The sequence below is a fragment of the Grammomys surdaster genome, unplaced genomic scaffold (assembly GCF_004785775.1).
Source record: "Grammomys surdaster isolate TR1022 unplaced genomic scaffold, NIH_TR_1.0 187, whole genome shotgun sequence".
NCBI lineage: Eukaryota > Metazoa > Chordata > Mammalia > Rodentia > Muridae > Grammomys > Grammomys surdaster.
This window is the reverse complement of record NW_021604632.1, coordinates 5,335,687-5,357,569: the sequence shown is the minus strand read 5'-3', so window position 1 is coordinate 5,357,569 and position 21,883 is coordinate 5,335,687. Positions and strand designations below refer to the sequence as shown.

At 43.1% G+C, this 21,883-nt stretch overlaps 1 protein-coding gene across 1 annotated transcript in view; it reads left to right on the top strand.

The window, feature by feature from the left end:
• The window catches only part of Hydin (HYDIN axonemal central pair apparatus protein), a 342,846-nt gene that overhangs the window by 97,567 nt on the left and 223,396 nt on the right, over positions 1 to 21,883 (top strand). The window contains exon 8 of the mRNA XM_028768759.1: positions 12,468 to 12,567. Within this exon, the coding sequence (XP_028624592.1) occupies positions 12,468 to 12,567 (100 nt within the window). The remainder of the gene's footprint in view (positions 1 to 12,467; positions 12,568 to 21,883) is intronic.

Genomic DNA, 21,883 nt, shown 5'->3' with positions numbered 1-21,883 from the left:
AATCTTCTTGCCATTGGGAAGAAACCCATTTTCTGTAAATGGTAATGCACAGCAGTGGTACTCTTCAAGTGAATAAGCCAACTTGTTTATATTATATAGAAAATAATACCATAATAAAACTGAAAAAAAACATTTAGAGCGTAAGAGGTCTTTGTGGAATCCATGATGCCATTTGTCCTTTCCACATACCCTTTGGGTTTTCTTCTAGTTACAGTTTTCACTGGTAGGCTCTTGACAATTTCTTTTACAAAGAAAGCATGAAGGCATGGAACCCCGCCAGTGTCTTCCTGCAGTAACTCTGACCAGGGTCAGACATGGTAGATTGTTTTAAAGTACAGTTACTTACACATCTTAGTTGTACGTACTAATGGATTTCACTATGGTGTGACATCACACCCATCATGCTTCAGTCGTGTCTGCTCCCCTAAGTCCCCTCTCACCCTCACTAAGAGTCATTCCTACCATGTTCACAGCACCTTATGGGTTGTCCTGCCGTGCACATGTGAGAGAACACACATGGTTACTTGTCTTTCTCTCTTACATCATTTAACGTGGTGGCCCCTGGTTCTGTCCATCTTCATATAAATGACATAATTTTACTGATCTTTATGGGTGAATAATACTCTACTGTCTACCGTATTTTCTCTCTGTGTTCATCTGCAGATGGGTACTTAGGCTGATTCCATTCCTTGGGTATTAAGACTAGTGTTTAATAGACATGGATATGCAGGCTTCTTTTGTGTGTGCTGACTTCATTACCTTTGGGTAATGGCACACATGGGTGTATGGTAGTTCTCTTCTTTTTATATCGCTGTCTGTCTATAGTGGTTACATTCATTTACATTCTTGAGGTAAGCTATTTATTGATTTTAAATCTCCTGCTTGATGATCTGATCATTCTGTATGTCATATATCTTGTTTGCAGTGCTTGTAATGTAATCTTTAAATTACTTTTGAAGTGATTTTCTGAGAAAATCCTGCCAGTTCTCCAGCTTCATGGCACATGGGTCTCTTCCTGTAGAGAGCCCGGCTTTCTGAGGCTGACAATTGAGCTGCAATAATCTCAGCTGAGAGCTCTGGAAAGGATTCACAGGATCACAGGAGAAGGGATTGGAACTGGACACTGGAGAAAGCCTGAGGTGTAATGAAGTGGAAAGGGAGGAGTCTGTTCCCAGCTAGAGAAATCCTGGAAGCAGGGGTAGGGGAGCATTCTGTTTACAACAGGCTGAATAATGGTGAGCCGAATAGCGTTTCTGCTCTGGGAGGTAAGTAGAGGTAAGGTGGCCTATCATGTTCAGCCTACAGTTCCTTGTCACCCACTATGATTTTTCTGGAGACACTGCCTCTGAGAGATGGCAATATGTGTTCTTGGCAAAAGTAGTTTTGGAGTCAAAGAAATTTGGGAGAAACTATGTGGAAAAAGAAGGTGCCTATCCAAATGGCAGAGTTCAAACAGCTCTTGCCCGTGAGCAGCTCCCTCCCACCAAACACCAGCTGGGACTGACATTCTGAAGATCTCAGCTTAGCCAGTGCTGGCGAGGATCTGAGACACATTCCAGGAGAGCAGTGTGTTCAAAGGGCGTTGGAAAGCTTACCCTGATACCTATGTGTGGCTTGAATTGGAGGTGGGTAGATAGCAGGAGAGGTGGATGGTCCAGGTCAGTGGATGGAAGGTGATAGAAGACAAGGGGAAGAGTAAACAGGTCTGCAGCTAAGATCAGGATGGTTTCATGAAGGCAACAGTGACCTGGAACAGTCCAATGGCAGATATGAGGCATATTCAAAAGGAAAGCACAACATGACTGGTCACTGAGATTGAGATACCTCAAAGGTACTCATTAGAGTATCTGGCCCAATGCTGATGGATAAATGAAAGGAAGGAAGGAAGGAAGGAAGGAAGGAAGGAAGGAAGGAAGGAAGGAAGGAAGGAAGGAAGGACGGGATTCAGAAAATACTAGTGAGTTTGGCTCTGAGCATGTCAAATTTGAGATTACTACAGATGTCTAGGAAGCTTCAGAAATGTAGAATTAAAATTGGTCCTGGAAGGGATTCAAAGAATTCAGGATGAGAAGAAAGATTTGTAAGGATGCAGTAGAGGTCTTGGTCAAAGACACTGGGACCTCAGAGTGGGAGGAAGAAGAGAAGTCCCATTGAGAGCTTTCCCTATCCCCAGGGTGCCTGGTCCTGCACCACTGTCTACCGGACCTCTCTGAATACTGCTCACCTTTCAGGTCCACTATATCAAATGGCTGCTACTCGCTTTCTGAAGGCTTAGCTACACATTGATGGTTAGCTTCTTCCTATGATTTGATCCCAGTTAAACAGCTTCTTGCTCTGAGTTGATGCTGCAGCAGAAGCAGAAAAGATTAAGAGCAAGCAGCGCTACCAGCTGAACTAATAACCAATCTCAGCTCTATTCTATCCAAAGAACCAAAATAAACAGTCATCAGCAGAGGCATAGGCACCACCTTCCCTTCCAATGAGCTGGCTGCTCTGCTTCTGGCCATGGAGGAAAGAGAGCACGTTCACGTGAGGTAAACAGAAAGGAAAGACAAAAGCAACAGACAAGCAACAACAACAAAAAAATAACCCTAATACCTTAGGGTCTGAATAGAAATAAGAAACATCACTTTTTCGTATCAGGTCTACATCTGTATGCCTTCATTCTTCAAGCACATCAGCTAAGACTAACGCTTCGCTTAGTCCTGCATATGGGCGGCATGCCCTGCATACTGAGTATTTTATGAGAACATTGTTCCAGTTTCAGACTCTTCCCATTTAAAGCAAGGAGATTCAAGATCAGGAAATCAATCCTGTCCCTAAATTGCCCAAAGGTGATGATGGATTTGAATTTAAATCTCATTTTATTGATATTGTCCTACGAGGATCTGTTCGGCTCAATCCTGGAGGAATGAAAGGTCCAAACTCTATAGTAGCAAGTTCTTACTGTTCTAACGCCCTCTCTCCGTTTGGCCCCTTGGTGGTTTTATAAGAATGGCCCCAGAGGCTCATGTTTGAACACTTGGTCCGCAGTTGGTGAAACTGGGAAGAATTAGGAAGTGTGGCCTTATTGATGGAGGTGTGCCATTGTGGGTGGGCTTTGAGGTTTCAAAAGACTCTTACTATTCCTAGTTAGCTGTCTGCCTCCTGCTGATGGTTCAAGATGAGAGCTTTTGGCTATTCCATCTGTCATAGCTTTGCTCCACAATCATGGATGCTAGCCCTCTGTCACTAGCTGAATCGGATGCTTTCTTTCATAAGTTGCTTTAGTCATGGCACTCTGTCACAGCAATAGAAAAGTAACTAAGTCAGGCCGCATGTCTTATCAAACTTCTTCTCGTGCCCATTCTATATTAAACGTGGCTGTAACCGTGGCCATTGGGCCTGCAGCTTGTGAGCTCTCAGGAGTTAATTTTAGGTATCTTGAGTCCAAAAGAGGGCACCAAGAACCCAGAATGACCAGGAGGCAAAAGACCAGAAGGATCTTTGTAAAAACTGTAATTATCTATCAATATTTCCAAGGCAATTGGGACTACTGCATGCTCATTAGAGTATATGAGGCATAACTATTGACTTCAGGTTTCCCATATACAGATTCTTTTGATACTATCTTGGCATAAGATACCTTGATAATATCTTAATGTCATTAGCTTGGGTTTCTCCGTTTATTGCTTACCGGGGAAGGCATGGAATCAAGTAGACTATTGATGAGGTGTCAAGCTGCCTGCTTCCATTTGAGATCTTTCCCCATCTCCAGAAGGAACCTGCCAAACAGAGTCTATTATGCCTGGTTTTTGCCTTCCAGAAAAGCAAATGGAACTGTTTCATAAATATAATATTCACTTGTGCCAGGCCGACCATGTCTGGGCTGAACTTTGATGGTCTCATTCTGTTGTTTCCTCTGCTTGAGTCTCCTGGGTCTCCCTGAAAGAGAGAAATACAAAAAGATAAAAACTCAGTTCTGAAAATTGAGAGGTGAGAGAGTATCACAAGACAAAAAGAGCAAATTAAGGCTTTGCTTCCCATGGGCGTCTAGTGACCCTCCAAGACCTCAGCACAGATGTAGGCATCCCATCTCTGAACGGTAGTGCTGCTGGCTCAGGTCACACTGTGAAGAGACAGCAATTTTCTGAACATGTAACACTTGGTATTTTCTCCAGAAGAGAGGTCTGAATATTTAACGATATTTTCCCAGCTAGCTGGCTGCATATCTAAAGTATTTGAGCCGACCCAACGTCCCTGCTCCTCCTACCCCATCCACATCTCCTCCATCAGAGTAGACCTAACCCAACAACCCTAGCAAAGCTGAGGCTTCCCCTAACTGAGCTATCAAAAGGAAGAGAGGCTCAACCATTTCTTCATTACCACGCAAGTAATAGTAACCCACACTCTGATGTTATTTAAGCCTCCGAGAAACATGCTGGTCTAGCAATTCAGACTTGGAAAGCACAGCTCAAATTCAGTTTACTGGATCCTTTCCCTCCTTTGGCATAGAGGGTGAGCTCAGCAGAACCAGGTTGGGTGCAAGTCCAGACGGCTAACAAGAAGAAGCAGTGCTTTTTGTCCTACACAGCCCTTCCTCTGCACCAGTCATCAGCTGTGACTCACAAGGCAAGCACGTGGGCGCTGACTCCTTGGAAATGGACACCAGGAAGGAGGCCAAGGACGTGGATCTGCTGAGATGGAACTGCCCTTGACAAACCCTGCCGGTTGTTCAGTCGGCCATCTTTTATCCTTGTTCATTAGGATTCTCCGTCCTGGTCTTTGTGCTAAGGCCCACTTTTTGGCTATTGTACCAGAACCTTGACTATTGTGTTGAAGAACCAGCGAGGGAGGAAAGAAGCCCAGGGAAACCTTGGAAACAGCAAGACTGCTCATTAAATGAGTCCATACCTTTCCTTTCTGGGTAAGAGAGAAAGGCTTGGACATATCACATGGCCACCTCCATGGTGTTGAAGTTGAAGATTAAAATCAAGACAGAAAGTGCCTTTTGTGAAGCTTCCTCTGTCAAATGGACAGATCATAGGGATCCCTCTTGGCAGCTTTAATGGATATTATTTTGAGCATCACAACTTTCCTTGACTTTCAGTGTTGTGTCTCAGCTGGAGGAACCGAGCTGTCAATCTTTTTGCCAGCTCTGTGTCAATTTGGTCTTTTCTCTCAACAGTAACGAGGATGGTTTACTTGTCAATCTTTTTAGAGTTTCATTTATTTATTTATTTTTATCATTGTTGTTTGAGACAGTTGGTATTTGTACCAAGTGTCATAGCTTTTGCTATCAGTTGGATCCGTTGTAAGTAATGGAAAAGATGACAGCATTTTGTTGGTAGATAGGTCAGTAATAAGAATCTGGCATTGAGGGTTGGAGAGATGGCTCCGTGCTTAGGCGAGCTTGTTGTTCTTGCAGAGGACAGGAGAGTTCAGTTCCCAGCCTCATATCCAGTGGCTCACTGTGTTGCAACTCTGGCCTCCATGGGAATATAATGCCTTCTTGTGGTCCGTGTGGACATCTGCATGCATGTGTGCATACATACATACACACAGGCATGCACACACGCACACACACAAATAAATTTTTAAATGAATTTTTTTTAAAAAAAAATTTAAAACAGACATTTGACTTTGAGAGCATGCTTTCTTTCTGAGAAAATTTCTTTTTGCTTCCTTATTTGGGGAAACGGAATCTCCAAAGCTTTCCTTAAACTCATGGGCTCATGTGATCTTTCTTCTTCAGCTTCTAGAGTTGCCAGGACTAGAGCAACTCCTCCAGTTGCATAAAGTAAAAGGCGGGATAGTTGAAGGTGTTTAAGCTGCCAAGCATGAAGGAAGTCACTTCATGTCAGAGCTCTTAAGGTCACTGTTCCCATATCTTAGTTTGAAGGGACTGGGCTTTGTCCCTCACTCAGCACAGGGGAGCTTGCTAAGGACCCGCCAGAACATCTCTCAGGAGCCTTAACATGCTCATGTGGGCTTTGTTCTCTAATAGAACCTGCTTTGAGTCACCTTCCAGAAGAACCCAAGCGTAAGTGGAGAGTGTCACACTGTCCACAGGAGGGTTTTCCAGAGCAGAATGTGTCGGATAAGTGTGAATATTGGTGGTAGTATTCTAAATGTCCTCTCTCAATGGCATAGTGAGAGAGGTGGGCCCTAACCTACTTTCAGAATTGCATAGGGCTTAAGGAAATTAGGGGTAATACCATATACTCCTAGTCTCAGTCCCCCAAACTCCTGTCTGTCTCTGTGTCTCTGTGTCTCTGTGTCTCTGCCTCTCTCTCTCCCTCCCTCCCTCCTTCCCTCTCTCTTTGAGACCAGGTTTCTCTGTGAACCCCTAGCTACCCTGGAACTTTCTCTGTAGTCAAGATCGGCCTCAGACCCATAGAGATCTGCCTGCCTCTGCCTCCCAAGTGCTGGAATTAAAGGCCTGTGCCACCACCGCCCGGCTCAGTTTTCTATGTTTAAAGTGGCGAGGAAAGGACCTCACACAAGTGAAGACTGAGCAAGACGAGGGGCAGGAACTGTGAACACAGGCAGTGAGAACTTGAGCTCTCAGGAAACAGTTGTAAACTTGTGGTTCTGAGTTGCCTTTTTTCGAGTTAGAGACTGACTGGAAAGCTGAATGCATGAGTCACACTTATACGTGCAACCGGGAAATCAAAATGCAACTCTTTTATTTAACACGTGTAGGAATTCACACTGTAGACATCGAGTCCTCCGGCCTTCCAGATCAATTAAGAATGTAAAATACACATGTATCTCTGCTCTTGCGCTTTCAATGCCCACTTAGCAAGATTTTTGAGAAATGATCTTATTGGCACTATTTATTTTTGCACACGTGCCAGACATTGAGCATAAAAGAACTACAGCAGCTTTAGATGGCATCTGTCAGTTAACTGAGGCTGGAAGACCCATCCTAAATGTGGGTCTCCATTTACCAGGTTGAATAAACATGAGAAAACAGACTAGACAGCAACCATCTTTCTCTGCTCATGATCATGGACACAATGTGACCAGCCACCTCAAGCCCCTGATGTCCCTGCCATGATGGACCATACCCTCAAACCATGAGCCCAAAGAAACTCTTCCTTTAAAAAAGTCAGTCACCTTTAAGGATACTCCTCTCCCTGTTTATCACCTGTCATGGGCCAGCAGCTGATGCCCACAGCATCCAGGGAGGCTCAACACCAGGCATGAGGTTGCATGGTTCACTGTTCTTATTCAGAAGGAACTAGAGAGCTCCAATAATAATAATAATAATATAACATTAGACTTAAACATTCAAAGCCAGTTCCTTGTAGTAGGTCCCTTGACTGATAAGTAGAATAGAGTTGTCCTGGGAAAGAATAGAGTTGTCCTGGGAAAGACAAAGCATCGGAGAAAAGGGGAGATGGTTACAGTAGAACTGAGGGTAGCTGATTATTATTATTATTACATCAGAGTAATCATACTCTAGTAGTAATAGAACTCGGGTAAGGAGTGGGGAGAATGGTCAGAGAAGGGAGAGAGAGAGAGTCTTTGAGATAGAAGAAAAACGGAGCAGCAGAGATCCGAGTGAGGAGACAAATCCAGGAGTTCACAGAGACAAATCCAGGAGTTCAAGTTATTGGCACTGGAGCCAGTGGGGAAATTCCTGAATGTTTGATTTTTCAGAAATATCAGAGCTGAGCAATAAAAAGAAGAAAGGTATTTCCAAGAGCACAAGCCAGCTGGGAGTTAATTTCATCGAGTTGATAAGATGTAAAGTAAGAAGATTGGAAGGCAGGGAGTACCATGCATCTGTTTAGGCAAATTGCCTGTTTGTAAGATTTGGTTTTTGATCTGCTAGGAAACATTACAGCTTTGCTTGTGTGTGTGTGTGTGTGTGTGTGTGTGTGTGTGTGTGTGTGTGTGTGTGTGTTTAACCAACGTTTTGCTAGAAAGAAATAGAAGTTTACTTTTCGGTAACGCCCACCTGAAAGGAAATAGAGAATGACACCACACCACCGCATCCCTCTGAGAGGAAACAGAATGACCATACTTTGGCTGTGATAGATGCACAGCCCTGTTAGTTTGCCAACACACGCGCTGACCCAGGAGAGGACTTTGGGGTAGCATTTGTCCTTGGATTGTTCTCCTGTGTTCCCAAAAAGATTCAAGTTACCAGTGGATGCTGCTGTGGACTCAGCAAAACAGCTGCCGTTCTGCATGAGAAGAACAACCCAGCACCGGTCCCCATTCAGTCTGAGCCTATAGACTGGCTCCTTATGTTGGCCTCCTGTCACCAGAGAACCCTCTCACAATCTTACTTGGGTGCCAGTACCCTTTTGTCCGGGGCGGGCCAGACTACCCCCTCTCAACTGTGCCTTGGCTCCTAACCCTTCATTCCCTCATAGCAGACTTATTTGACCTTGGCATATTCAAGAGTGCTTGGTGGCTTTAGCTGTGCTGTCCCTTTGGTCTGCTCATACACCCTGGACCCTGTGGCTTGGGGGCCATGAAGATGGTCTGGCTTACCCCGAACAATAAGACTTCTTTTCACCTGTCCTGAGATAATCTGATTTGCAGGTTATCCTTCGGAGACCACTTCTTACAACTCACTGACATTTTTCTAGCATGGATTCTCTCAGAATCCAGAATGTCCCTTGGTGCTTTGGCCAGTCTGTGTTGGTTACAAGTTAGCTGCATCTACTCAGGGTCTTGTCAGAGCAGGGTTCAAACCCTCCGGGAGATTCACATTCATCATGCGGATTAAGAAGAAGCCCAAATCCTCAGTTATTCTTAGGAAGGATACCCATTGGCCTGTTTTCAGTTAGCTGAAAACTCAACTGAGCGACTGAGCCATATCTGCTTGGCCTGTCACCTTTTCTAGGTCTGAACACTCTCCATCTCATTGCCCTTAAACTCTACCCAAGAGAAAGGGATTTGCCATTTATCAGAAGGGAACAAATATTTGTTTCAAGCACTTTCGAAGAAAGCTCTGCAGTGAAATGACTAAGTCCATGAGCGCTTTGACTTCCTCTGTCCCCTCTGAGATCTCAGAGGCCTCTCTGGGCACTACAGTTTATGGTTTTGAGGTCCCAAAAGCAACAGGAAGGGCAGAAAGAGGCTTCAGACGTGAATCCATGTGTGATAATAAGTACATGAGGTGCGAGCAGTGTAGAGACAGCTGACCCGTGCTTCACAAGCACCTATGAAGAGCCACCTCTGCTTGGGTGCTGGAGATGGAGGGGTGAGTGCCTACCTCTCTTCTCTTGAACTTAGCTGGGGATGCAAAATTACTTCAGGACTTTCATAGCCTTGCTGTTGCCTCTTGGAGCCTTGGTGTCCTCCCCTCACTCGGAAGTCGGGAGGGACACTGCCTGAGAAGGTCACAGATCAGACAGATTGCTCTCCTGAGTAAGTCAAAACTTTGTCTAGGTTTCTGTTTTCTGATGTTGCCTTTTCTCCAGGTGGTGAGGTTGAACGGAGGACCTTACCTCTGTGAGTCGATGATGTCAGCCATTTGTTCTCTTCTCCATCCTTTGTTCCAGGAGTATTTTTCCTTCCAGCCAGACTGGATCTGCTATGCTTTGGGGACTGTCTGAAACTGGAGCCTGATTATTTATTAAGTTGTCTTGCCCCGGTTTTCTATTGAGCTGTGAATGGATTTCTAAATGTGTTTAGTACTTCTATTCATTTGGCCCTATTTACAAAAACCTCAGAAAAAGGCACATATTTTCTCCCTGCTGCCTCTTCAACCTTTCAGCTTATCCTTCTAAGGAGTAGCACAGCTGGTGGTCAACAAACATCTAGGGAGCTCTTACTGAATATGTTTCCAGACCTTTGGGGGGCTCTTGAGATCCAGTGCAATTAACACCTCTAGCAGCTTGAGAAATTAGTGAAGGAATACCAGATTAATATGGTCAATACAATATTTTAAATCAATTTTTCCCTAGTAGGTAGATTCTGGTAGGTAGCTTATTCCAACATAGTGCAAAACTTGGGTTTCTTACTATGGTTTTCGGGGGTCTTGTGAATTAAAATGATAGAAACAGTCTGAACTGGGCATTATCCTCCGTTGGGCCACTGCTATGGTCCATAGAGTAGAGGCCTTTCTAGTTGCTGTCATTCAAAAGTTAGGAAGGTAGTGCCTCTGCTTAAGAAGCCAGGCACTCCTCTCTCTGCAGTCCCTGTGAACCATATATATGTGTATATGTGTGTGTATATATGTGTATGTGTGTGTATATATGTGTATACATGTGTATATATGTGTATATATGTGTATACATGTGTATATATGTGTATACGTGTGTATATATGTGTATACGTGTGTATATATGTGTATATGTGTGTATATATGTGTATATGTGTGTATATATGTGTATGTGTGTGTATATATGTGTATACATGTGTATATATGTCTATATGTATATATATGTGTGTATACGTGTGTATATATGTGTATATGCAATATATATATACACACATATATATATATGTATGTATATATATATATATATTTATAAGGACAGCCTTTTCTGTGTATACTCATGTCTATCACCCTGCTAATGGCTCAGCTCCCTGCCATCTTGGCCTACCCTGTTTCCTCTGACGTCCCAGGACTGGGTACGCATGGGAAAGAGAGCAGATGCTCACTGAACACATATATCTTAAAAATTCTTTGTTCCACAAAGCCATGGTAACACACACCTGCAATCTCAGGTAGGATAGCGAGTTTGAGTCCAGCCTTGGCTACACAGTAAAACTCCATTTTAAAGAAAAAAAAACATATCCTCCCTGTTTTCCTCTCTAATGCATTTCATATTCATAAACTCACTGACATTATCTTTTAAACTTGTTCAAAATTTGTGCTACTTCATAAGTTACCAAGCCATGTAAGTCACCTCTGCTGGATAAAACAGTGTTTTCTCAGGGGTTGTAAGCGTGTTTCCTTCAGGTTCCCAGGGTTTCAGCCTTTATGTGCGGTTTAGTGAGAATGTGAAGTGGTACGGCCACCACAGAAAACAGTATAAGGTTCATGGACAGGTTGTATAGGACCTGCATCGGCACAGGACACACCAAGACCAAGTTCTCGGCACAAAGGAGATTTATGTATCCCAGAGGAACAAAAGGCAGGGAATAAGAGACAAAGACAGGAGACAGAGGACAAGGGAGAAGAGGAAGGGAACAGAGGGAGGAGGAGGGAGGGGGAAAGAGGGAGGAGGAAAGAGGGAGGAGGGAGGAGGAAAAAGGGAGGAGGAAAGAAGGAGGAAGGGAAAGGAGGGAGGAGGAAAGAGGGAGGAGGAGGGAGGGGAAAGGAAGGAGGGGGAAAGAGGGAGGAGGAAGGGGAAAGGAGGGAGGGGAAAGAGGGAGGAGGAAGGGGAAAGGAGGGAGGGGGAAAGAGGGAGGAAGGAGGAGGGAGGAAGGAGGAGGGAGGGATGATATTTGCCCTGGAGAGCAAAAGACTGCTTCTGGATAGAGAGGAGACAGATGTGGTCCAAAGGCAAATGATAGTTTATAAAGGGAAAAGGGGAAACCTGGGTTAGGGTGACTTGGTTTGTTTTGATTGAGCATGTTAGTTAAAGTGGCCAAAGAGGGGGCTTTTGACTGCTGTACTTCAGAATTCTGAGAGCTGGACCTTGGTGGTCAGCCTCAGGAGGAGGAAGTGGCCAAATAAAGGAACAGACCCTGGTGGCTGGCTTTAGGAATGTGACCTATGGTTTACAAGGGAGAGGTCAGTGTGGAAGGGAAAAGCCTGCCACCATGTGTCCCATGCTCAGGCCTGCTAGAGCCCTTCATAGGTGAATCAAGAAAGAAATGTGATATATACATACAATGGAATATTAGTCAGCCTTCAAAAGGACACCCTCTTGGGTGGGTAAGATGCTCAGTGGGTAAAGGCACTTGCTGCCACGCCTGACATCCTGAGTTTAATTCTTGGAACCCACGTGGTTGAAGGAAAGAACTGACTCCAGGCTTCTTCTGACCTTCATATCCACATTGTGGCATGCACAAATCTGCAATGGTGTGTGAGCACACAATAAATGCAAAACCCTCTAACGTGTGTGTGGCAGTGTTCTCTGGCATTTGCAACAACATTGATAAATGACTCAGGCTAGAACCAGAAAGGCCAGTACCATAGCTCATGTCCTCAGGTGTATGTAGGCTATAAAAAAGAGAGCTTGTACAAGCAAGAGTAGAAAGGCAGGCGCCAGGGCTCAGAGGGTGATTATGGGCAAATGGGAAGATGCTGGCCAAACAGCTGTGAGTCCTGGAGAGCCAGCGCCCAGCACAGCACCTGCATCTGATAACACGTAAGAACAGACCTGAGATGCTCCCGTAACACAACAAAGGAACTGCTCAGGGAATGTATGTGCTCATCTACTTGACCATAAGGACCATTTGCTATCTCTACATGTGTCAAAACTTCATGTACTTCTTAAATATATGGGGGAAGAAGTCATGAAATTATCATTTGAAAACAATACCTTTCTTTCTTGTTCCTGTTTCAGGAAGGTGATGTCTGGCCCAACTCATCAGCTGAAATCACTGTGTATTTTAACCCCCTAGAGGCCAAGCTCTACCAGCAGACAGTTTACTGTGACATTTCAGGTATGGACTCATTCTGTGTGGTCACCAGGTTACCAAGTGCTCACAACGAGTGTGTGTATGTGTGTGTGTGTCTATGTATGTACATGTATGTGCATATGTGTGTGCATGTGTATATGTGTGTGCATGTGTGTGTATATGAATGCATGTATGTGTTCACATGTGTATGTGTGTATGTGTACATGTGTGAGTGTGTATAAGAATGTGGCAGAGCATGTACTCAGGCCATACCTACATGATACCAATAGAAGGATCTATGTCCAAAGAGGCATCTCTGAATCCACTTCATTAATGTCTGCCCTGTGGCAAAGCTTCAAAGTAACAACCAATTTGGGTAAAAAGTAATGGGTCAAAGTGAGAGTGAAGAAGGATCTTACGTGGTCTCAAAATGCCGTCCATCAAAACCACCAGTTATAAGCAGAGGAAACTCAGTTTTACAGTAAGGAGCACAGAAGATGGCATCTTAGTTATGGAACAGGTAGTCCCTAGGACCACTCCAATAGGATGCAGCTAGGACACAGCATCAACAACATCAGGACCAGTCTACCACATCCTCTGGCCTGACCCATAGGATGCTTTGGGCAAATCAACTGAAGCATAAACTTCAAGGTCCAGCCTGGATCATCCCAAACTTCAATGTCATGAAAGTCAAGGGAGGAAGGACAAGCTGTCAGGAGAGAGCAAGGGAGTTCCTTGTTCTTCTAGGGAAATTCATCCGTTTCATTATCCACCCACTGATTCATTCATTGTCTGGTAAGACAGTCTCTCACTGCATGTCCTGGGCAAACCTGAAACTCACTGTGTACTCCAGACAGGCTTTGAACTCTCAGAGCTCATCCCTCAGGCTCCCTAATGCTGGGATTACAGATGTGAGCCACCACATGCAACTTCTGTCTTTCTAAACCTTCAGAATTCTTTTAAAACGCCCATAAGAAAAATAGGTAGACAGCAAAATTATAAAGCCAAAAGGTCACCTTTCTCTCCTGGAATTCTGTCGAGAAACATATTCAGCATTTTCTTGTGAACCCTTGCTAACTCTGTATTACTGTGGGTTGGTCTACTGACTTCACACGATTCTCTTTGGTCCTCGATATGAAAGACATGCATTTAATTTACCTTTATCTTCTCTTCCCTTCACTATGCTTATGGAGGTATAATTTACATACAGTAAAATTCACCCTGTCTCTGAATCTTTTGACAAATCTGAGTAGTGTTATCACCCCTACACAAATCAAGATAGAGAAAAATCCCCACCACCCCCACAAAGTTCCTTTATGCCCCCTTCTCTGGCCACACTAAGCCCCCATCTCACCCTCACAAGCCAGTCATTCTTAATGTATTTATTTCATGAGTTTCACTTATAGCTTTAAATTGTATATTAAACCCTAATGGTTTTGTTCCCTGGACCTTATAATAATGTCTCTTGACATGTGAAGATACTGATATACCTAACCTGCTCATCAATAGTCTGCCACCCTCCCCCTCTGCCTTCTATGGGTTTTCCCAGTTCTTTAATAAGCTCATTATTGATAACCATACTACTATTTAGATAGATATAGTCACTCCAAGAATTTATGTCCCTAAGACCTTTGCCAAGGATTCTCTACCTTTATAACCATCAATAGCTGCGCTGCCTACCCCTGCTGTTTCATCTGTAGGTTGCACAGGGTAGTATGGATGCTCTGATTATTTAAACTGGGAGGACTCATGATGAGTCTGCATTCTCCCAAGTCCCATCAACTGCCCAAACCCCCACCATTCTCCCACACCCATGAAGCCACGACTCCTCAGCCAGCCTTGAGCCACCAACTGGAGACTGTGCTAGCCACCCCCCTCAACACACCTAACGTCTTGCATGTCATGGGGATGGTTTTCCTGCTCTCCCATATGATCTTAACATCTCTGTATTCATCCCTAAGCAAAACAGTCTTGGCTTCTTCCTGGTTTTTGAAATTTCTATGTGGGAACCATGCTGTGCAGAGCCTAGCACCGAGACCAGAAAGCTGCTCAACAAAATGTTCAATGAAAGAGCAAATGATTGAAACAAAAGTCCACCCAAATGGGTGCCCGCATTCGGCTTGATTGGGTGTTTTCCTTGCATATGGAGGTGGGATTCTCACCATGGCCCCAGGAAGACTGCAGAATGGATGAGGAGTTTAGGATAGGCATACATCATCTTTCCACGCTGCAGACCACCAGCCAGGGCACCAGACTTCTTAGGGGGTGTGCAGGAAATGTTTGGCAGGGTGTCAGTATTCAGACACAGCCTGGAAGCACGCCAGCGGGCCCCCATGCCACAGGTGGTGGGACCTCCTCCAGCTCCCCAGGGACACTGCGTTGGGCGTCATTCCAGGGGGCAGGCTGCTCTCCAGGAGGTTCCCAAACAATACACCACTGAGCTGTATTCATCCATTGTTTCCGTTGTGCTTTCAAATTCTCCCCACAGATCTCTTATCCTGGGTAGAGCAAAATGCAATCTTTTCTCCATCTGTGTGCCAGTCTTCTTTATTTTGTGAGTCATTTATTAAAAGACTCAGTTGCCAAGGAGGGGCTCTGTTTATGTAGTGATTCCATATCATCATTCCTGTAAGTTCCTGCAATTCTGTGTCCTTTAGAGGGTCATTGGTGATTGCTGGTTATTATCTTCAACCAGCTGGCAACCCCCCCCCCTCCCCCGGGCTCCTATCTCACCAAGGAACACATGTTAAGTGGATAGAAAAGTTCCTTCCTGGCTGTCTTCCTTTTTGTTTGCATTGGCTTTAAGATACTGTAGCAGTTTGTTTCTGTCATCTTGATGCTAAATACTTGACAGAAGCAACTTAAAGGAGGAAGGGCTTAGTTTGTCTCTTGGTTAGAGAGGGTCCAGTCCTTCATGACACCAAATATGTAGCAGCACTTACACCAGTGAGAGCATATTGCTGAGACTCCTCACCTCTCAACAGGGTAGGAAGCAAAATACTTGGGCTGGAAGTGAGGCTATGCTGTAATCCTCAAGGCCTGCACCCCAAGAATTACTTCCTCCAGCCAGGAATTTCCTGATGGTTCTAAAGTCACCAAAAATAGCTCTGCCAGTCCAGGACCAAGTATTTAAATTTGTGAGTCTATGGGAGGGGGGACGTTTTTCATTCAAATTGTAAAAGGTCTCTATGTTCATAGAGGTAAGTGCATAGAGTTCTGATTCTTCACACTTTTTTTTTAAAGAAAAGATTTAGAGTGTGTGTGTGTGTGTGTGTGTGTGTGTGTGTGTGTGTTGCCATTTCTCTCTCTTTGCTTTCAAGTTAGTGTTAAGAATTGTCTTATACTTTACTTTGGTGCCCTGTGGTTCCACTGGGGTGGATTTGCCTTTGCCAGCCCTGTGTTTGGTATTTGCTAAATTTCTTCAGACTGCACATTTCATCAGTCGTGGGAAATTCTCATCACCAGCCTATTCAGTGTTGCTTCCCTTTCTTCTCAGTTCTCAAAACTACTTCAGAACTAATCTCTTCTTCAACCTCCTCGTGTCTCCGTGATTTATATATTTTTATTACATGTATCTGCTTGTGTACCTGTGCATTCAGCACAGCACATGGTGGTGGTCAGAGAATAAATTGGAGTCAGTACTCTCCTTCCACCATGTGGGACCTGGGGATCGAACTCTAGCCATCGGTGTGGGCAGCAATTATTTTTACCCACTGGGCTACCTGGCTGGCCTCTATTCTGAGTATTTTAGTCTAAGTTATTTCTTCTGCTTGACTAATGATTTCTTCAGCTTTATCTATTCTTGGTGCACTCATCTACTCAACTTTAGATTTTCATTGATTGAATTTTCAGAAATCACGTAACTTCATATTTCCACATTTTCCTCCTTCATTGTGGTTTCTAGTACTTACTACACCTCTTCAAATATTTTGAGAATGCCACATTAGAGTTTCTCTAAGAATTTTCTATTATGTACCTCTTGGGTTGCTTGTGGAAAGTACTGATTTTCCTCAGGAACTAGACTGTTCCCTCGGACAGTTGGAAATGTTTATATTGTAAAGTCATTTAACGAGGATACGAGATTTTGAACACACTCTTTTGGGTGGGGATTTTTGTTAGCTCATCTGCCAAGCTTCCTTTGTTCCTGCAGCCTATCTAATGGTGTGTAAGTTTGGATTACAAACCTGTCCATGGGACTTTGATTTCTCCCAGGAGCCTCTTCCCCTCATCAGACTGTTAGCTACATAACAGGCCTCCTCACTTCATCCTTGGCCAGTAGGTGGAAACTTCCTGGGCTCTTTTTGTTGCTGTTGTTTTTAGAGGTAGATTTTCCAGGGTTCTAGGTTTATGGAAAAATCTTGGTTCAATTTTCTGTTCCCAGATAAGAACAAGTTTACATCTTCTTAGTGTGAGGGTAAGCAAGAACCAGGAGACCATAATGCCTGTGCCTACTCTGCAAATCATCAGACCTTCTTAGACTCACGTTGCTATTTTACTAGGCTTAGGTGCATCCCCTCTTCATTTCTAATATCTGGTATTGTCCTTCCTTTATTATGAGCTTAGATAGATTCTAAAATGAATATTTATCTGTTTTTGATTGCTTTATTTACTCTCTACATAGGAAGTGGAAGATCAATCTGAGTTACCTAACTCTGCCTTGTCAGTTCACAGAATTAACGAATTTCTTGTTTCTCAAGTTAATGTCCTTAGAGAATCTGCACCAGTCTCAACTCTGGTTACATTAAAAATGTAGATTATTGGGCTTCATCTATGTTTTATTGAAGCAAAATTCCAAGAAAGCAGTGCTGGAGAATATATGTTTAAAATGAGGACCAAAGCATAATTATAACAAAGTTGCAGGATTAAAGATTCATATACAAGGAAATGGGTTGTATTTCTACATCCTAACAGTAAACAGTGGGAAAATGAGATTTCAGAAAGCAATATTGCTTAAATAGCATTATGAATATAAAGTACTCAGAGAGAAACCGGACAAAATGCAAGATCTGTGTAGTGAAATGTGTGAAAGATTGCTGTAATTACAGACCTGTACAAATGGGAAAGTCCACGTGTTGCCTGGAATCAGTGAATCTAATGATGTTAAAATGCCACCCACCCCTATTCATGTATAGATTTGCTGCAATCAAAATAAAAAAATCTCAACTGCTTTTTAAAATAGGAATACATAAGCCGGTTCTGAAATTCCTGTGGAGGGCCTGGAGAGATGGCTCTCAGGTTAAGAGCACTGGCTTCTCTTACAGAGAACCCGGGCTCAGTTCCCAGCACCATGCCAGGTGCTTTAAGATCACACTCTTCCAGTACAGAGCCTGCCCTTGCAGTTTACCACTCCCCTGCATTTCTTCTTCTTGATGCCTTTTTGCTGAAATGAATAAAAAAAATACCTGCTTAGAAAATCCTGTGCAAAAGAAATATTTATAACCTGATCCTAAGATTTCAACAAGCCCCCAGGAACAAAGGGGTATTATGCATTCTGCCACAGGAAGTGGCTTTCTACAGACAGGACCAACTCCTTTAAATAATAAATAATCCCCAAAGAAACAGGGGCCCACTGCTTGTTACGACATGTGTTTGCTTTTGTTTGTTTGTTTGTTTTCTTTTCTTTTGTTTTAACAGAAGGCAGTCAAGGTAACAGATGGAGAAGGTTTAGGCCTGACAGTTATAAATAGCCCCGCTGTTTATCCCATGATACATTAGCAGCTTTCTCTCTTGGCTAGTCTGTGAGTTAGAATCTCAGTCAAAAAATCATCTCTCATGACCATAGAGTACAAGTCATTTGCCCAGAGACTGGAATTCCAGAGGCACAGAGAAAGGTGACAGACAGCATTTGGGTGTTCTGAAAAAGTTTGACTTATATTATAGAGCAGTGTTTCTCAGCCTGTGGGTCACAACCCTTTTGAGGGGAGTCACATATCAGGTATCCTGTATATTATATATTTACATTATGATTCATAACAGTAGCAAAATTACGGCTATGAAGTAGCAATGAAAATAATTTTGCCGGGCAGTGGTGGCACACACCCTTAGTCCCAGCACTTGGGAGGCAGAGGCAGGCAGGTTTCTGAGTTTGAGGCCAGCCTGGTCTACAGAGTGAGTTCCAGGACAGCCAGGGCTACACAGAGAAACCCTGTCTCAAAAAAAAAAAAACAAACAGAACAAAAAAAAAAGAAAAGAATTTCAGGGTTAGGGGTCACCACAACACATAGAACTGTACTGAAGGGTCACAGTGTTAGAAAGGTTGGGAACCACCAATCCTAGAGTATTGGCCATCACCGATGCCTGTATTCCAGGGATCGAGAAGAGTGAAGAACCCCTCTGAAGAGATTAGTTGTCTCAAACATTGTAAAAGTCAGTCTTGTTTCTTATAATCAAAGATGCCTAATGGCCATGATGTTGCCTAAGACTAGACACGCAGAAGGGCAGTATTCCTGTCTCTGAAAGACACTGAAGATAAAAAGCTAAATAGCAACAGAAGACAGTAGGATGTCACAAGTCATCATGACTAATGGTGGCAACTGTGAATGAGAACTGTCACCCAGTAGTTCTGAATGTATTTACTGTAACAATAAAAACTAAACCTAACAAGCCATCAAAGATGTTTTGAGTATTCAAAGTTATATACAGAGCAAATATGTCCTTTTGCCCAGGAATTAAGGCCAGTGATTGACAACTGGGACCTCACAAAACTAAAAAGCTTCTGTACAGCTAAAGAAGCAACCAGTCATTGAAGAAGCAATCCCCAGAGCAGGCAAAAACATGTCAGCCACACATCTGACAGGCGATTAATATCCATAATATACCAAGAACTCAGAAAACAGCCAGGAAAACAGATGACCCAATTTTAGAATATGTGCTAGAGATCTAAACAGAGTTCTCAATAGAAGAAATAAAAATGGCTAAGAAATACCTCAGTAAGTATTAAGCATCTTTAGCAATCAGGAGAATTCAAATTAAAACAACTTTGAGGCTTCATTTCACCCCATTCAGAATGGCTAGGATTGAGCTACATGATGGTAGTGCATACCTTTAATCCCAGCACTCAAGAGGTAGAAGCCAACAGATCTCTGTGAGTTCAAGGCCAGCCTGGTCTACAGAGCGAGCCCCAGGACAGCTAGGACTATGAAAGAAATCCTATCTCAAAGCAACAACAACAAACACAAAATCCCAACCAACTGAACAAACAAAGAAGCAAAACCAGAATGGCTAGATCAACAAAACAATTGGTTGTTTTGCTGGCAAAGTTGTAGAAATATAGGAACTTTGATTCACTGTTGGTAGAAATTCAAATTGGTGTTGCCACTCTGGAAATCTGTATGGAGATTTTCAAAAAATATAAAATGTAAAAATAACACAATTGTACCATTCCTTGGCTTATGCCCAAAGGACTCTACATCCTACTTCACAGATACTTGCTCAACACTGTTCACTGCCAATTCTGTTCACAAGAACTAGACATGGAAACAACCTAGATGTCCTTCAATAGGTGAATGAACAATGAAAACATCATATATATATATACTCAATGGAATAATATTCAGCTATAAAGAAAAGTTAAATCCTGAAATTTACAGGTAATTGGATGGACCTAGAATAGATCATATTGAATGAGGTATCCCAGACCTAGAAAGACAAGTGTAGAATGCACTCTCTCATCTGTGGTTCCCAGCTCCAGATCCTCAGATGTAAGTATACAATGTGAAGTAACCATGGGAACCAAGATAGTATACTGGAGGCAGGTGGCAGCAAGGGTTAGGGTTAGGTGGGGAATAGCAATATACAGGTGATATAAAATGAGGAATGGAAAGTGAGAGGAGCTTCAACTACAGAGAAAAGTAGTCATTCAATACAGAGAAGGCAAGACAAGGGACAAATAATGTCACCACTGTTTGATAAAGCCTCAAGGAATCATTATTTTTATATTTACCCAAAACTCTAAGTGTTCTCTCTCTCTCTCTCTCTCTCTCTCTCTCTCTCTCTCTGTGTGTGTGTGTGTGTGTGTTGTGTACACAGGAATACACACAGAAGTTAAACCACTTAGGCTGACAATGCTCCCCAACAAGAACCATAGACTGAAAAACTTCCAGTACCAGAAACCTCTTCTTGAATAGTTGGTCAAGTGGCTCAAAAAACAATATAGACTGTCAGTGTAGCCCCTTGGTCAATATAGACTATCAATGTAGAACCTTGGTTGCTTCTCAGGAGTTGGGGGTGGGCATCTGTTGCTGAAGGCACAGCATGCTTAGGACACAGGATTCAGATGGCTAGAGCTGGATCTGACTTGAAAAGTTCCCTTCCTGCGGTCTAGAAATGGTACTAGGAAATACCATGCATGCTGCTGAGGGAGGGAAGCCATCATGCAGCCCTACTCAGCTAAACGTTAAATGAAGAAAAAATCAGGTACAAAGTAATATATAATTTATGTTCTCACTTATCTATATCAATAGTTGCTTTGATATATAATTAAGCACAGAAAATAGGCACCCTAATGTTGACAATAGTTGTTTTAAGGTGTAGTTATGAGAGACTTTCTATGTATTTGGTAATTTTTAATTAATCTTATATTATCTAGTGAAGATATTTCCACATTCTAAAAGAGGAGAATACACAAGAGAGAGAGATTGGCTACATGCCCTTCTTAACTCTGGGTCCATTGGGAATTTGTTAAGACACATACACTTGAGGTCATTCCATGACCTCCATGGAATGAGGTAGAAAAAGTTCTGTAAGGTGTAGGAGTCTGGGTTCAGATCCACAAAGTTGGACAGCTGGTTCTCTGGGTCTTCCCGAATCTAGATCAAAAGTGTCTCTTCGTGTCTTGTGGTGGCTTCTACTTGGTGAGTGGCATCAATCACTGGTCACCCCCTCAGATTCAGAGTAATTACCTTGCTTATTTGTTTTCATTTTTTATTGGTTATTTTATTTATTTACATTTTAAAAGTTATCCCCCCTCTCCAGTTTCCCCTCCACAAGCCCCCTATCCTCTCCTCTCTTCCCCTGTCTCTATGAGAATGCTCCCCCACCACCCATTCACTCCTGCCTCAGCACCCTAGTGTTCCCCTATCCTGGGTCATCAAACCTCCAAGGGGCTCCCCTCCCAGTGATGACAGATAAGGCCATCCTCTGCTACATAATCCAGCTGGAGTCATAGGTCCCCCTGCCCTGTATACTCTTTGGTTGGTGATTACCTTACTTTATTAAAATCTTCAGAATAATCCTAAGACTCGGTTAAATAAATTGTTTTAATCAGTGCAACAACTGTATATATAATAACTGTATGGCACAAGGTATTTGGATACATATACATACATACATATACTGTATATATAATAACTGTATGGCACAA